General features: G+C 45.0%; 1 protein-coding gene across 1 annotated transcript in view; it reads right to left on the bottom strand.

Moving 5' to 3' along the window:
* Positions 1–304: 304 nt before the first annotated feature.
* Positions 305–12,478, bottom strand: part of PIGQ (phosphatidylinositol glycan anchor biosynthesis class Q) — a 31,424-nt gene continuing 19,250 nt past the window's right edge. The window contains exons 7-11 of the mRNA XM_082772445.1: positions 12,078–12,189; positions 10,212–10,292; positions 9,165–9,279; positions 4,772–4,833; positions 305–1,088 (exon numbers count right to left, since the gene is read on the bottom strand). Of these exons, the coding sequence (XP_082628571.1) occupies positions 936–1,088; positions 4,772–4,833; positions 9,165–9,279; positions 10,212–10,292; positions 12,078–12,189 (523 nt within the window). The 3' untranslated portion in view covers positions 305–935. The remainder of the gene's footprint in view (positions 1,089–4,771; positions 4,834–9,164; positions 9,280–10,211; positions 10,293–12,077; positions 12,190–12,478) is intronic.

The following is a 12,478-nucleotide window of genomic DNA, read 5'->3' as shown; positions in this document are numbered from 1 at the left end:
AAAGCTGTGTTTGCCTTGGACTGCGACTGAGAAAGAAGCCCTGAGCCTTGGCAGGGCCCTGAGCTCTCTGCTACCACGGCTCGCTGCCGTGTCAGCCTGGGCAGGCTGGGGTTTGAGGCTGTGCGCCCTGCACTTCCAGTCCTGGTGTCAGCTCAGGGCTCAGCTCTCCCCAGATCTGCTTTTGAAAAATGTCGATGAGATCCTCTGCGTTTCATGTAGGCACAAATGAACCACAGTCTATGTTTTTGGGGCTCCAGTCCCATTGTTTCTATGCTCATACCTGCTTTGGTGCTGCACTGGGCGGGGGGGAAATCCAAGCCCAACCAAAAGGAAAAGAATAAATATCCCCTGAACCTGAATAATCCCACTGTACAATTTTCAGTGTGTGACTCTAAAAGCTAATCCTCTGTGTTCACTTTGATCAGCTGGCTTGAATGCTGAAGCACAAAAGGTCCAAAATACCCTTTGGTAGAATGTACCTCAACATTGTGACTTTGAACCACCTGAAGGGCTGGTTCATGCGACCCTGTGAACTTACATGGAAAGATATATACAGCATGAAACCATCCAAGAGGTACTTCCTTGATTACACTAAATGCTGGTTCCATGAGGCACTGATGGGTTTCACCTTTTGCATCAGAAAAAAAATCATTAGCCCCTGGTGCCAGCAGGCAGACATCTCGGGTAGGATAACACTGCATTAACAAGGAACAGCCTGCAAACCAAACCAGCTCAAACGTAGTGTAGGGGAAGGGGAAAGTTGAAGAACAATGTTTAAAAATACTTGCCTTTAAGAATTCAGCCCCTCCCACATTAACAACATCTAATTAAAGGGATCCAGCAGCTGTTGGCTCTGAGATACCTTTGGTCCAAAAGCATTAGGAGTCAATGCGTTTTTCTGACCAAGCCTTTCGGTCCTGGCTCTTCTGCTTTGCTTAGTCCTGCTTCTCTCCTTTGTGCTTCCAAGGGTAGATCAGCTCTCCAAGGAACAGCTTCTTGCAGAGGGATGTCCAGGAATCCTTAGGGTAACAGCTGTACGTAGGCAGCCTGTATGTCTGTACCACGCTGCCATACGACAGAGGGTTGATCTAGGAGGAGGAGAAAGAGGGACAGCAACAATGAAAATGCGTTGAAGCAGGAGGTGCGGGCAGTAGAGGCAGGCAAGTGTGACTTTGGTGTAGAACCAGCCTCTGTTGGAACATCAACACCACTACTCACAAAATGCCAAACTCCCTTCCTGGCTGGTCACATCTATTTAGCCTTGAACACTAACAAATCCAGCTCGGCAAGGAGTATTACTCAAATAATTTCCGAGCAGAGAAGCAGATGCGAACATCTGAAGGATTTGAGAGCGCTGCTCAGTTTACAAGGGTGTGGGGCTGTCACCTTGTTAAGGGGCTGCAGTGGTTGGAGAGATGCAATGCTCCTTTGGGGATGTACTAAGACTTGTAAGAACTATAATGTGTCACTTCAGCCATCTCTTTTACTGGCCTACTACTTCAAGCTGCTAAGCCCTCGGCCCACAGCTACACTTTGAGCTGAACCTGGTGTCACTTATTCAACACGTGGTGGAATCGTCTTCTAGCAGAGCAGTACACAGACCACACAAAGGGCTGCTCATTACCATTCAAAATTAAGTCTCTTTGGCTGAATTCACAGTTTTCGATTTGATTTCAATCACCATCCTGAAAACGATCTGCCTGCAGTCCCTACCTACGTAAGCTCGTAGCCTCTGACTGCGGTCACAAAACTGCTGTGTTGGTCTTTTGGAAGATGGGGGAGTCAAACAGATCTGTTAGCTGGAGAAGGGGCAACAGAAGCACATGGAAGGATGTCCTCCTCTAGTGAAAGGGTCCACTTATGCTGGAACAAACCATGCAGATGAGTGAAAGAAGAAAGAGACTATAATTTGTGGTAGAAAATCCAGACATGAAAAGGATAGAGGCAGCAAAAAAACACACACAGTCACTACTTTGTCAGAAGCCGAATATTTCCTTTGCCCACTGAAGAGTGACCAGATTTCTGGGAGTTTGCTTACACCCCCAGTTTGCTTCACCTATCTGGTGTTCAAGAAGAGGGGAAGAATAAACTAAGAGACGGAGCTCCAGAAAACAGCAATTAAGCAAAGAGTTCACTAGAATTGGTCTCGGAGACCTTTGCCAAGTCTTTACTGTTTCAAAGTACAATACTGTTGAAGGACAAGGAGAAAATGCTTGTGTGCAGAAGCATCCCTAAGAAGTTTAGGGAAGAAAAAGTCGTAGCAGCAGCTCACAGAGGCTGAGAGAAGCCAAAGAAGAGCCAGTGGGGTCCAGCTGTGGGACAGATTCAAACAGATGCACAGAAAGCTGGTTCTGAATGCCATCAAAATGAACATTTGTACCAGAAACCCAAGAGCTGAGCTCATCCCACCTGAGGTATGTGTAACCCAAACTACCGCAGCTCATATTTCAAACACACTCCACAGCCTTATGGCCAAGGACTGACCACAGCATTTATTGGATGTTACGCATGACTGTAACCAACCTAATCACATCGTGGTCACAGACAGCTTAAAAAAAAAAAAAGACCAAAGAAACCTTCCCCTGCTCCAATTAAAAAACACACCACCACTATAACCAGTAAAACTTGAGTAACTATTTCTGCTTATTTCATCAACTCTACACAAAACAGTATTTTGTAAGTGAGAACATACTGGAGGAGGACAGGAACTGCTGCTGTATGAGGGAGATGCACGGTGTACCTGCCCCTGGCTATTAGCAATGTGGGCTGGAAGGTTTGGACATGTTTATCCTTGAAAATCATCTCTAGGCAGTGATGATGCTGAGTGGTAACACTTGCCTACTGAGAAGTAACAGGAAATTTAAGCCCAGTGCAATACGTATTTCTGTCTCTCCTATTATAAATGGAAACAACCAAAACAAAAGCAAATGGTTATTAGTGAAGTGGCAATACGAGGTCCTTTTATGCAATTACTACAGTTCAAATTTATATTATATCCTTATATTAATTTATATTATATCCTGATATAACGTGCTCCCCTTGTTTCATAACGGAACTGTTCCCTTTTCCTTTCCTCTTTTGCTTAACCCTTTTCAAAGCAACTGCTGTGAAAGATGACATTTCTGGCAGAAGATATACAGATGAATTAAACACGTCGTGTCTTCTCGCTGGGCTATCAGTCAGCTGAGCCACGCTGCCAGAAATATTTCTTCTTGTGTACCAAAATGAATGATTTTAAACACTAAAGAAAATACTGAACTACGTAAGAACTCCTGGAGAAATTAAGTAGCATTTGGGATGGAAATGTCATCCCCTACCCTCTGCCTGCCTATGCCTGGACTTTGCATTCCAGCGACACTACCTTAAAAGTCAAAATAATCCCCTGGCTGAACCACAAGCTGAACATGAATGCTCAAAACCAGCATTATTGATTTCTAATCCATTACCAGTGCCCCAGAGGGCAGCTGTGAACGTATTAGTCACCTGTAGCTTAAATCATTTGGGGCACAGTTACATGCATATGACCCTACTGCCATCACGCATGCTTCTACAGAGCCACCATACAGGGAGGGGACAAAGCCACGGTGCAATGTATAGAAAGGAGCATCGGCATGTACCATACATAAGAATCTTAGCATGTCACTTAAAAATAGGCTTTTTAGATTTTCCTCTCAAAAGACCTATCATAAAGTGGTATATTCAGCAGAATTTCTGACATAAGCTCATTTTTCTTTTCCACCAGCACAAAGAGAACAAAAAAAGTGCCTTTACTGATGCTGTGCTCATTATTATTTGAACAGAAGGCCAAAAGAGGCATCCACTAAAGCACTTCCACATCTTGAAATGATGACTTATGCTATATTCTAGATAGCAAAAGGATCTTTCTGCAGTGGTCCAAGGAAAATTCATCATATTCATATGACTCACTGCCTCTGCTCTCTATCTAAGGCCTGATATTTTTCCTCTGGAGAAGCCATCTACCTTGGCTCACAAACACGCTGGTGCCAAACTGTCTGCTCAGCTGCTCCTATGCCTCACCACTGGTGTCCACAGTTTCCTTTTTACGGACTTTTCTGGGCATGGAGAATGATAGATTCTGGTTCGTACACCACTGTCCTACTGGAACTAAGGAAGTGGGAAGACAGCATGCTTTGAAAATGCTGGTTTTGCCCCAGAAGACATCTGTGGAAGGGATCCCCTTTTGAATCACTGCTAGATGATGTGCCAGTTCTGTGCAGATCTGACCTATGCTGAAATAGGGCGAGGACTGGACCCCTGATGGAAAAAGCAAAAGAGCTGGGAAGCCATGGTTAATTCCTTCCCACACGTTCCACCAGTGTGCAAATGTTTTTTATAAATTCTATACGCTGCCTCTCAGACTTTCCTCGTAGGAAGCAAAGAGCAAGAAAAGCCATGTTGTGATACAGGAGTAGTCCTGCAAAGTCAAGAAATAGGAGTTTCACAATCACTCATGAAAGCATAATGACAACTCCAATGCTACCATCACATCATTTCTTTTCAGAAAAATTTTGCTTTATTATATCTGGCGACAGAGCGTGGAAATGCAGTGTTACAAAAGTGCAGGTAACCTTTTCCTACACACCTTGCCAGAGTCAACTCAGGAGAGTAACAGGAGGCCCTTCCCTCTCTTTGCTCACCCATGCACTCATCCTGACTGCATCACAGAACAGCTATGACTTTTCAACACATCTGGAAAGGAAAATCTTTTCCCAGCCCTTCACTGTCTTTCAATCTGAATGGTTTTACTCACCTGCATAAGGAGTCGAAGAGGTTTTCCATCCTGCTGTTCCAGGACTCTGAACTTCACACCAGCTGAAAAGAAGCAGAACAAAGAAACCAGGCTAGAGAAAAGCCCATGCTATTTGCTGTTCAGCTCTGTTGGCTGAGCACTGATTTCCTAGAACTGGAGTTTTCCACCTTTCTTGATTTGTGAACCCTTACCCATTTTCAACAGGAAACACAGATTCTCTCTAAAAGGGTTTTACATGTAATGACAAAGGATGTGTTTCTCTTAGCTCCGTTAAAACCAGCCCTCTGACTTCCAGGCTTAAAATGCAGTCCTGAAGAAAGCACAAAGCCCAGAATCAGCCAGCCAGCACTGATGATGACAGGGTCTGCAGTAATCAGCCTCTGTTCCCAAACTTCCATCAGGATGGGAACTTCATGGGAACAGGAGGCAGAGATCACCATTAATTTTCACTCATGGGGGATACAGCATGTCTGCAAATCTTTCAGACTAAGGGAGGAAAGTGGCTGGCCTACAGGCATTATAAACATTTCAAAGCACCCACTACCTATTAAAACCAGAATTCGTATGTTTTTAACACACTACTAAGCCCATCAAACCTGCCACTTTTATATTCCCTTTTGGACTTGCTAGAGTCCCAATTCTTTAAAGATAAATAAACATTTCGGTTTCCAGTGGTGACATATTGCACATGAACACTGAATGAAATCCTTCAAAGAAAGGTAACCATTACGTCTGAAGAGGCGTTTTTCTTTGAAAGATGACAAATCACAGAAATAAAACCAATCCATCTTCAGCATACCTGCACCAGCCAAGCGTGCCCCTGTCATTCCTTTCTACAGGTGAGAAGATGAGGCAGAGCAATGCAGCGAGCTGCCACAGATCAAACAGTGACTCGGGAGCACAAACAGAAATAAAGCTCTTCATCTGCGTAGGCACTGTCACTACAGTATCTGTATGACCCTTGCACATTAAAAAAAATAAATTCTTTCTTCCTTTCAGCTTTGAATTAACTGAAATTATATGGTTTTATTTGTCCTTTGGGGAGCGAATGCTCTTGTCTAGCAGAGAGCTCTTCCCAAATCACAATGCCTTCTTTGTACAGGGCAGAGAGGAATTATCTCTGTTTTGCTGGGTTATACCGAAACACGGGCTTCAAAAAGGTGTTGGAGTACCCTGGGTCTCAACAAGTAAATGTGCTGGAAGAGAAAAAGTCTTCAAAGTGATTCATTGAGTTCTGGCTAAGAGGAGGTGTCTGAGGCATTCCAGGAACTTGTCTTCAGGCAGGCAATTTGTGAGAGAGGGAAACAAGCAGGCACTGAAGTTTCAGGTGGGTGGCCTAGCACTCTGCAGGCTTGTTCTAAGACCAGTCCATTAAACCAGAAAATGCTATTTCTCTAAGTCATGGCCACACACACCCCTTCCACAGATCTTAGTCTGGAGAAGAGGAGGCTCAGGGGAGACGTCATTGCTCTACAGCTACCTGAAAGGAAGGGGTGGGGAGCTGGGGGTCGGCCTCTGCTCACAGATAACCAGTGATAGGACCAGAGGGAGTGGCCTCAATTTGAGCCAGGGGAGGTTCAGGTTGGCAATGAGGAGACATTTCTGCTCAGAAAGAGCAGGCAGGCACTGGGACGGGTTGCCCAGGGAGGTGGTGGAGTCACCGTCCCTGGGGGTGTTCAAGGGAAGGTTGGACGTGGTGCCTGGGGACATATGGGTGATAGTGGTGGTTGGGGGTTGGACCACACGATCTTGGAGGGCTTTTCCAACCTTAATGATTCTGTGCAAACTAACAGCCTCTTGATTTAAGCACAGGAAGGTACGTCTGAATATGAGGGGGCACTTCCTTACTGGGCAGGTGACAGGGCACTGGGACAGGTTGCCCAGATAGGGTGTGCAGTCTCCTTTCCTGGAGATACTCAAAACCTGCCTGGATGCCGTCCTGCACAACGTGCTCTAGGTGATCCTGCTCTGCAGGGGGCTTGGACTGGGTGATCTTCAGAGGTCCCTTCCCACCTCGGCCATTCTGTGATTCTGTGATTATTTAATTGATCGAGAGTCTTAAACTTTATATAAGAAAATACAGATTTATTTTAGAATAACCTATAAGCTATAATGCTCAGAAGCCTCTGAGCAATTAATTTCACAGACAGAGCAGGAAGATCTTACTCCAGATCTTCTCTTCTCCAGCAGAGAAGAACCCTCAGCTATCCTCTGAAATTGCTAGCTAGTTCCAGAGCTCACGGTTCAGCATTTTTTGCACACAGCCATCACCAATAGCACAAGAGAGGTAAGGACATGACCCCATTTGTTTTGTTTCACATGACAGTGCAGTAGAGCAAGCTCAGTGCTTGTTTGTGTTCCTGTTATTATGGAGGCAGCACTCAGACAGGACCTACAGAACCATCCTGAGAGTGCCAGAGCTTGCCCCAAAGTTTGTGATGTGAATCAACACTGGGTGAGAGTGACAGAGAAGTACTGAAATGACCTGTTCACAGTCAAACAGTGCATTGCTAACTTGGGTGTGGGGCAGCCTGGGAAGCCTGGACCTCATTGCTACGCCTTACTTCACACTCTAAATCGGCATCACACTGTATCCATCCCAACCACCGTGTCATCCCTCGAGCTGACACTGGCAGTCAGAACTCTTGCACAGAGGACATCAGCTTTGATGTAGCTACAGTAATTTTTTCAAATCCAAAGAATTTCACATCATGAGGGGAAAGAAAATACGGATTTAATTTCTGGTGTGTGGATTTAGATTGTACATCTACCTTGGCCCAGGCTTCATCAATATCAGATTTTGTTAATTCAGAGGCTGAGTCAAGGAACTTAGAATCCGGACGCCAGCACTGAACTGAGATGAACTTAAACAATGCGCCAAACCCTTGCTGATAGGAAAAGCTATTCATTTGTTTTGGTAGAACCATGTTGATGGTGCTTGTAAAATCAGCAGCCGTAACATACACCAGAAGACTTCTAATCTGAGTCTGAAAAGGGAGGCAAAATCTAAGCAGTGGGGACATCAAGTGATGTGTACTCTCTAAAGTCCTTTGAATTTGATTCAACTGCTCCATCTGTCACCATTCCAATTCTGTTTTATATTCTGGTGCAGGCTGCAGAAATTCTCAGAGATGCCTTTTCATCTAGCAGACAGCATGGTATTGCAGTGTTCTCTTTCTTAAAGTGTTTAAGAGAAACAAACAAATAGCCAGCAGGAAAAGTTTGGTAACAAAAAACTGAGCAGACAATCCTCTACCTGGGTGGAGGCTTATCACCCTGCAAAGGGTGGCTGGCTTACCAAAACTGAGAAGTAACCCCAGACTGATGAGAATATAGGGGCTTACAACTCTCAGAGACAGCAAGATCTCCTTCTAACCTATGGCCTGCTGTCTACCGGATCAGTTTTCTTCAGCAGCATTTCCTGTTCTCCAAAAGCAGCTCTGAAAGGCTAAGAAGCTTCTAGTAGGAAATTCATAGGAACATGCAGAAAGCACGCATGGAAAAACAACAGCCTTGGTAACATCGCTCAGCTCTACCTTCCCAAAATCAAACCTGGCACCACTACAACATACAGAGCTGTTACCAGTTCCCTTAGGCTTCCTTTACTTTTGATGACTAGCTTTCTTTTGACGATGATAAAGCTTTTTCTTGTTTTTTAAAATTCCCACTGCATGCTCTTTAAATGGATGGAAGATAATGATTTAGACTGGCCTGGTTTTAACTGGATCAACTCTATCTTCTGACAGTGAAATACAATTCAAAATGATCCCTTACTCTGATACTAACCATGGCTTGTTGTCAAAAGGTGAGAAATGATAAATAGTTTAAAAATGGTGATAGGTTAATCTCAAAAAGGGAAGGATTGTCTGAAACCTCCCCAGACCTCTGAAGTTGAACCAATCATCTCAGTTCAGGACTTCAGTTTGTAAAGTCAGCCGAGAACTGGAGCTCCAGTGATTCACATTCTCTGTCAATCCAGCCCACTGAAAGAGCAGACTTCCCAAGTATTTTTGCCATTTGTTTCATAACCAAAACACACCAGGTTAACAGCTTGTTTACCTCTCAGATGTTTTACCTGGCCTAATACACTAGAACTGAAATTAAAAAAAATAAATAACTGATTTGAATGGTGTTTGCTTGGGTGTCACTTTTCGTTATCACAGGCTTTGTAAAAGTGCTCGTGATTCTGATTCAGCATCAAATGTTTTTCCACTGACATTCTCATCGTGCTCTTGCAGGAGCTATTTAACAGTATGGACAACAGAATGACTTATGCCTTGGGTTCTTTCCCAGCCCTCTGCATCTTTCTATTTAGAAGCTATCCATTCCATCAAAATGAAATGCATAATGCAAAATCCGTGACCTTTTGCTTATCTAGTGCTGAAGGACTTACCTGCAAGTCTGTAGGATCTGCAGAGCCGAAGGATGATCGAATAAAGAGGCAGAGAGTCAACCAGATCAACTAGCAAGTGTATCAGGCCTTGCACGATCACCACCAGCAAACGGAGCTACAGAAAAACAGTTTAATAAGCAAATCTCAGAGAAACAGGAGATGTAACCCTTGAAAACCCATGAGTTAATCTGCAGTCTGACATTGTGTGTAAGCTAAAGCATCCCAAGGTGGGTCTGATGTCTAGACATGCCCTGCATGATGTTCTTTGACCATCTCAACTTTCAACTGTCAGAGCCTAAGAGGGAGAATTCAGGCTTCCATTTCTAGTGAACTCCGTCAGTGAATGCAAATTTCCCACTCTCCAGCAATGAGCTGAAGTAGCTAATTTCTGCTTGAAGAAACCCCGTGTAGAGCGTTTAAGCAAAAGCAAAGCAGTCAAAAATGAGCTTTCTGCTTAGTGCTTTGTGTCCCCTGACTAAAGCACCTCCTTTTGTCAGACAGCATTTATTTTTGCTGTCAAGCTCATCTGAGAAGAGAGAGCTCATAAAAGATGTTGAAATCATGTGAAGGCCTCTGTCTGTGGAAAATTTAGCTTCAGGCAGGCTGCAGATAGGACTGGTTGTATTGGGGGAAGAAAGGAAAAATAAGGAAGTCCAATCCTCCAAGCAAAGCCTGGCTGACAGCATTTAACACAGAAGGTTAACTTCTTGAAGAAGTTATTCTGGATCAAACTAGAGGGGTCGTCACCCCAGACATGGCATGGAAAGATTAAAAATAACTTCTGGGTGAAGGAAGGCGGGGGAACAGCATGTCCTGCTGACCTGGATTTGCTGGGAATTCCCTTTGGAGAAACACAGACACGTATCCTGAATTCCACTTGCTTGGCCTACATGGGTTGTGTGAGAACCCTTCCTGTACACTCAGATAAATCTTGGATTCTCTTTGTGGATGACAGTAAATGACAAGGAAGCATTAAAAAAAAAAAAAAAAAGACAAAAAAAGAACTCAGAAGACATAATACCATTAGCTTCAGGGATGAAATCTTACCAGGGTAAACACCAAATAATACAGTGCAGTTGTAGGCAGGAGGAACAGCAGGATTGTAAATAGCAATGTGCCAATAAATAACTGGGGGAAAAAGAAACACAAACAATCATTAGTAAAGCAAGGGCAAAATAAAATAAAAATAGGAAATGGTGAAACAATGACAGATTGCAAGATTCTTAACTTATTTGTATTCCCTATTTGAATAATTCTGTTACCTTGAATATTTTCAGTATTACTTCTCTTTTTGGGCCTTTTTTGAGGCTATCTTCTCTGTGAATACGTTTGGAAAGACAAACAAGCTGGATCCTGACAGCACTCTTCCTTTATAGACAATGCCCAATATTTCCTATTTTAGTCTGGCTTCCTTAGGAAACAGGGCTTATGTGACCATGCTGTTTGCCCGTTCTCTACCCCTTTAAGTTTTAAAGCCACCAGTCAGTTTTTACCATAAAAAGGTGGAAGGGTAGGGAATGTTACAGATGTTTGAGAAGTATTTTTGTTCCTCCTTGTTTCAGGAGAGCTGGGTAGATAACCATTCCCACAGGCAGCAGCTGGCTGCCCAGTTTGCATGTTTGCAGCTCCACAGCAGCCACAGGACTTCAGTATCCTGCTCAGTGGGAAATAAGTTAGAGTTACTGAGTGGGGGGTGCAATATTTAGACTATATAAAGGAGAAAAATCCATAGGAAAGCAGGTGTCATTAGCTTTGCTGCCCACAGAACAAGTTATTTCCATTTTGGGCTGGCCCAGCTGGCTGAAGTCTAATTAATTCCAGCTAGAATCAGTGGAGAAATACGGATTTATGACAAATAAAGATCTGACTCTTCAGTTCTTAGTCACAGCTTCCAGAACAGAGAGGCCACAGGAACACAGGGCACTGCCATTTCTGCAGGAAGAGAACATGGCCACGGCATGTTATGAAAGCAAATAACCCAGACACTCCTGTCACAGAGGTGGATCAACATCCCAGCTTTATGCATGTAACCAGAAATAGATCGCAGTCCAACCCATCCTCCTCACAGCAGTTGCTTCTCGCCTCCTCTGTCACTGCACTGCAGTTGCTTAGCATCTCCAGAAGTCTTTTAAGGTCAGCTTTGAGTGCCTCGTCCCACTCAGGCCAATGACAGAATTCCCACTGGCCTCCGGAGCAGCAGGATGAAGCCTGCAGTGCCAAACCAATTCTCCTCAAAGCACACAGGGCAGAACCCTGGCGTAAACAGTCAGCCTGACACAGAGGCTCTTGCTTTTCTTGCACCAAAGAAAAGAAAATTAGCTCCCCCACTGCAGTGCCAGAAGCTCAAGCTTATCTGTTGCAACAGAGAGGCACTGGCCCTGGAAGTTACCAAATATTATTTTATTATTTTAGCGATGTTTGCAACAGCAGGTGTGGTGCAGACAGGCTCTGCTGAACTTTCATATGGCATTTCAGAATTTCAATAGAGATTACAGTGTTTGACAAAAAAAAACCTGCCTCTGCTGTTTGAGCGAGAACGTGTGGGCCAGGATCCAGCACAGTGTGAATGAAACGGGGCCTTTTAATAGAAACGCTGGCGAGTCTGTTCCTACGGCAACACTGCTGGGCACCACTTCTTAACTTGCCTCCTTCCCCGTACCCAATCCTGTGCTCCAAGAGCCACAAGAATCCGCAGCACCCAGCGAAGCTCAGCAGGCAAACCTGAGCGTGCTGAGTGCAGGGGTGCTGCAGGGCCCAGGGTCTGCTTGAAGGGGATGCAGCGCTGCACAATGTGCTCGTTTTGGGCACCACGGAGCCTCCCGTGGCCTCCCTCTCAATATTACCCAAAGCAGAGCAGGACCACATTGCCTGCAGGCGGTGCCCTGCAGCGAGCCCCCGGTGCTGCAGCACTACCTGGTCCAAGTCATAGGAGCAGGAATCCACCCGCTGCCGGAGGACGTTCCACTTCTTCCCACGGAACAAGCGCCAGAGAGATGACAGGCCGTAAATCTTCAGGCAGTAGAGCCTGGGCAAAGAGAAGACGTTGTGCGTTAGAGCTGCGAGTTCCCGAGCCATCATCACTGCACCCCTGTGCCCACTCACTCACTGCACCACGCAGCTCGGGGTGGCAGAAATCCACCTGGGGAAGACTCAGATAAAATGCTAACCGCTCGCTGGGCTGTCCCGGGGCTGACCCTTGGCTGCTGCAGGCAGCTCCGGACCGCTGGAAGGCAACCCCCTCGCCATGCTCACTGCCTATGGCAAGTCTCTGGATTTCTGCTCCTGGGGAAGAGGTTGGCATACGTGCAGTGTTG

The sequence above is a fragment of the Aythya marila genome (assembly GCF_965140915.1).
Source record: "Aythya marila genome assembly, chromosome: 15".
NCBI lineage: Eukaryota > Metazoa > Chordata > Aves > Anseriformes > Anatidae > Aythya > Aythya marila.
This window is presented reverse-complemented; position numbering and strand designations above follow the sequence as displayed.